The sequence below is a fragment of the Panthera uncia genome, unplaced genomic scaffold (genome assembly GCF_023721935.1).
Source record: "Panthera uncia isolate 11264 unplaced genomic scaffold, Puncia_PCG_1.0 HiC_scaffold_1370, whole genome shotgun sequence".
Lineage (NCBI taxonomy): Eukaryota > Metazoa > Chordata > Mammalia > Carnivora > Felidae > Panthera > Panthera uncia.
This window is the reverse complement of record NW_026057998.1, coordinates 28,093-32,906: the sequence shown is the minus strand read 5'-3', so window position 1 is coordinate 32,906 and position 4,814 is coordinate 28,093. Positions and strand designations below refer to the sequence as shown.

Genomic DNA, 4,814 nt, shown 5'->3' with positions numbered 1-4,814 from the left:
GTCTGCCCCCAGCCCACCGCTGGGGCCACAGTCAAACTGGTGTGTGCCTTCTCTTCCCCTCTCCTAGGGGCGGGATTCACTGTGGGGTGGCGTGGCCGTCTGGGCTACTTGCACACTGCCAGGCTTGTGGTGCTGGGGATCTGGCGTATTAGCTGGGGTGGGTAGGCAAGGTGCACGGGGGCAGGACGGGCAGGCTTAGCTCGCTTCTCCTTAGGTGATCCACTTCAGGAGGGGCCCTGTGGCAGCGGGAGGGAGTCAGATCCACTGCCGGAGGTTTGGCTCCGCAGAAGCACAGAGTTGGGTGTTTGGCGGAGCGAGCAAGTTCCCTGGCAGGAACTGGTTCTCTTTGGGATTTTGGCTGGGGGATGGGTGAGGGAGATGGCGCTGGCGAGCGCCTTTGTTCCCTGCCAAGCTGAACTCTGCCGTCTGGGGGCTCAGCAGCTCTCCCTCCCTTTGTCCTCCAGCTTTCCCACTTTCGGAGCAGAGCTGTTAACTTATGACCTCCCAGACGCTAAGTCGTGCTTGCTGTCGGAACACAGTCCGTCCAGCCCCTCTGCTTTTGCCAGCCAGACTCGGGGGCTCTGCTTGGCCGGAGAGCCGCCCCTCCGCCCTGGCTCCCTCCCGCCAGTCCGTGGAGCGCGCACCGCCTCACCGCCCTTCCTACCCTCTCCCGTGGGCCTCTCGTCTGCGCTTGGCTCTGGAGACTCCATTCTGCTAATCCTCTGGCGGTTTTCTGGGTTCTTTAGGCAGGTGTAGGTGGAATCTAAGTGATCAGCAGGACGCGCAGTGAGCCCAGCGTCCTCCTACACCGCCATCTTCCCTCTCTCCCTCCCAATTTGGTCTATTTCTGAATTGTCCGTTTTTGTTTTCTGATCTGTCTCTGATCACACACACTTCATACTGCCTTAATTATTGGGGCTAAAATATTTTACTATGTTAGAGCTGGTCCTCCCTCATTGTTCTTCTCTTTTTTGACTCTACAGGCTAATTTTCTTTCTTCATTTATCCAAATGAACTTAATAGTCAACTATTTTAGCTGCAGAGAAAAAAAGGGTGACAAATTTTTTAAAATTTATATTTCTATATAAACATGTTAAAGAAGTATCTATTAAAACAGTGTGGAATTTGGGGAAATGTCTGTTCTGCATCAAGGTATTTTTCTTCTTAAATCTACTAACGAGGATATGTTGTTACAATCCATTTTCTCATATTGAACTACCCTAGTATTTCTGAAATAAATCACACGTAATTGTGGGGTATTACATTTTAGTGTCTGACAATTTATTTGGGATTTTGGCATTAGTTTTCACAAATGAGACATGTCTGTAGCTTTATTTATTGGTGAAATCTTTGTTAACCTTTGGGATCAATATCACACTTGTGTCATAGAAAGAATTGGAAAGGTTTCCTTCTGTTTTAAGCCATCAGGAATAGTTTAAGAAAGGTTAAGTGAGATCCCCATGAATCCATCTGGACGTGGTACTCTTTTGTAGGGGAACTCTTTAACTACTTTGTTTTTCCATGGTGATTGAATTGTCTCATCTTTCTGTCTTTATGGGACCAACAAGGATAGTAGACTACTGCAGGATTTCAGGGAGGAACACATAGGTCATAAGAGCGAGGTGATGGTTTTCATTTACCTTCTTTGACTCTTTTTCTTCTCCTTCCTTTGCTTTACACCACAGAGACTCCTGTTAGTGAAATGGCAGACCCTCAGGACAACACTCTGAGGATTGTACTAGTGGGGAAAACTGGAAGTGGGAAGAGCGCAACGGCCAACACCATCCTGGGGAGTAGAGACTTTGAGTCTAGAGTTGCTCCCCGTGCTGTCATCTCCAGGTGTCAAAAAGCATCCAAGGAATGGAAGGGGAGGAAACTTCTTGTTGTTGACACCTCAGGGCTCTTTGACACCAAGGAGACCCTGGATACCACGTGCAGGGAAATCAGCCAGTGTGTCCTCTACTCTTGTCCTGGGCCCCACGCCATCATCTTGGTCCTCCCAGTGGGCCGCTACACATTTGAAGAGCAGAAGACCGTGGCATTGATCAAGTATGTTTTTGGGGAGCCAGCCTTGAGGCACTTGATCATGTTGTTCACTCGCAAAGATAACTTGGAGGAGCAGAGCCTGAGGCACGTCTTAGCAGATGCAGATGTGAAGCTAAGAAACATCATCAGCGAGTGTGGGAACCGCTACTGTGTCTTCAACAACAGAGCCTCAGAGGCCGAGAAGGAAGCTCAAGTGCAGGAGCTGGTGGAGCTGATAGAGGAGATGGTGCAGAGCAATGGAGGGGCTTACTTTACCGATGCCATTTACGAGGACACAGAGAAGAGGCTGAAGCAACGGGAAGAAGACCTGAAGAAGATCTACACCGATCAATTAAATAATGAAATTAAACTAGTAGAAAAGGAATATGCTCATAAATCACAGGAAGAACGGGAGGAAAAAATAAAACGGCTAAAGATGAAGTATGCTGAACAAATAAAAAATATCAGGGTAGAAGCTGAGATGGGATTATTTAGAGATGGTTCAAATGGGATTATAAGGATGCTTTCACAAATATGGCATATGTTTTGGTAGTAAAGACCATTTCATTTTTTCTTCTGAATTTACTATGATTTGCCATAGTGGTAGATTGTAGTTTCCATAGATAGCTGTGACAGTAGCTTCTACTTATTCTTCCTATAACCTGACCCTGTTACTCCTGCCACTGACTTGCAGGGCCTGTGTCCTCTACCTTGAACTGAGCAGATGTGGGACTGTTTCAATTAATAGCAGATGGTTGAAGCAACACCTTGTGACTCTAAGGTTACATATGGGCAATGCTTCCTTGCCCTGTTGGGGTTCTTGCCCTTGGAACTTGACTGTCATGTTGTGAGGAAGCCCAGGCTGCCTCTTGAGAGGCCCCCATGCAGAGGGCCTGAAGTCACTGGCCCACTTCCCAGCTCACCTTTCATTTATGACTCAGACCAACTTGCCCGCCATGCAAGTGAGGCAACACAGAAGCGGGCCCTCCGGCTGCCCCGCCATCTCAGACGAAGTTGCAGAAAGCAAAGATGATCCATTCCAGCTGAGTCCTGCCAAAATTGCAGCTTTATGAGAACAAATAAATGATGGTTTTTGTTTTTAACCACTGAGCTTCAGAATGGTTTGTTATGCAGCGAGAACTAACCAGAATGAAAGGGCTTCCCAGCTCTCAGTCCCCACCGCCCCCCCTTGCCACCTGTCCCTCTTCACACAAAGTTGGCATAATCAGGCAATGGCATATAGAGTTCAAAGACTCAGGAAAATTCAAATCAAAAATCCTGCACATGTTAAGTGTCTGAACCACTGGTCACATGCGTCGTTGCACCGCATGGCCACAAGTACTATGTTAGGGAGGTATCGGGTTTCTCTGGAAAGATTGTTCTGTGGTTCATGGAGATCTGAAAGTCACAGGATTCTCTTATTGTGTTTCTCTCACTTCTTTTTTAGGGACCATCCTAACTTAAAATGTCTCCACTTGTATCTGAAAAATCCCATCTGGGCCACATAGTCTTCATTTGCCTCTGCAGAATCACACTTCACCCAGCTCTTTGCCCCCTGAGGCTGATCTAGTTGCACTACATCGGTGGGATCTCTTGCTCTCTGACTTCTGCCTGGCTGGCCAAAGGGAAGTCCAAGTCAGAGGCCCTGTGGAAGTAGAAAAGCAAGGCTGGGGTGTCCATTCTCCCACCTCTCTCTCTGCAGGGCCATCTCTGACTAACTGCAACCCTACGCCAAAGCTCACAGCTCCTCCCTTGGTGGCCTTTCTACCCAACTCTTCTTCTGCATTCCAGTCTTTCTTCACCCCTTCAGGTGGGACTCAATTTTCTTATCGATACTATCAACGTCACTGTGGTTTCCAAATTCCCTGTGTCCACAGTGTGTAAGAGGCCCCTTCTCTAAACTTTCTCCAAGTACCTAATGAGAGCAGACTATCTTTTTCCTGTGAGAATCTGATTGAAAAATCTTATGGTACCTAGTTCTCTTTCAGAGCATCTTTATTGTTGTTGATGGTTTTTCATTCCCTCTAGTGCTCGTTTCCTGACACCAGAAAAATCTCTCCTTACCCTTCCATGCTGTGACATTTGCAGTAAGTAGATGAAAGGTTCTGTCTTGCTAAAATAATAGAGAAACTTCAAAGTTAGATGGGTGACTCTCAGTTACTCACAAGGATTGCAGACATCCCAAATCCAAATTATTAGAATTTTTATTTGTCCTTTGTTTTGTCTGTGAACATGACTGAGAGTATTTACCATATCAGTGACTTTTCGGGAGACGGATTAGAGATTAAGTCTGGAAAACTTAAGATTCTAAATACCCGCTCATTGTAAGATTCATCATAAGTATTCAGAATGCAGTAAAAACACGGAAGAAAAAATCCTCTCATGAGAAAACATGTGTCAAATGACAAAGTGAGACCAAAGTACTCTGTGCCTTCATGCACTTCTTATGTTCAAAACTACTTCCTTGTAAGTGACTCTAGTATGTCTAGAGAGCAAAGTATTCGTGCCCTGTCCTTTTTCATTTCAGAACCGTTTAAAAGATATTTTCCACCAGAGATATGCAGAAGCATTCTTAATACAATTAACTTGTGTTCAGGCCATTTGAATGTGCAGCTTATGTAAGCTGATTTCTTTTCTCCCAACCTTAGATTCCATTTCGGAAGGTAAGAGATAACCAGAGAAAAAACGAGTAAATCAAATAAATCATTATCTCTTCATTTGACAATCGAAATATTGCTCACTCACTTCTCTTACTATATTTTATATTCCAGTTTTCTCTGAATGTGGTT

At 45.6% G+C, this 4,814-nt stretch overlaps 1 protein-coding gene across 1 annotated transcript; it reads left to right on the top strand.

Annotated features, from left to right (window-relative positions):
• Positions 1-1,656: 1,656 nt before the first annotated feature.
• Positions 1,657-4,031, top strand: LOC125916977 (GTPase IMAP family member 7-like). Its single transcript, XM_049623239.1, has one exon. It carries the CDS (start codon positions 1,703-1,705, stop codon positions 2,576-2,578), a length of 876 nt encoding a protein of 291 aa, XP_049479196.1. The 5' UTR covers positions 1,657-1,702; the 3' UTR covers positions 2,579-4,031.
• The last annotated feature ends 783 nt before the right edge of the window (positions 4,032-4,814 follow it).

Excerpts from the sequence above, each read along its gene's own strand:
- LOC125916977 (XM_049623239.1), top strand. The coding sequence starts at position 1,703 with ATGGCAGACCCTCAGGACAACACTCTGAGGATTGTACTAGTGGGGAAA.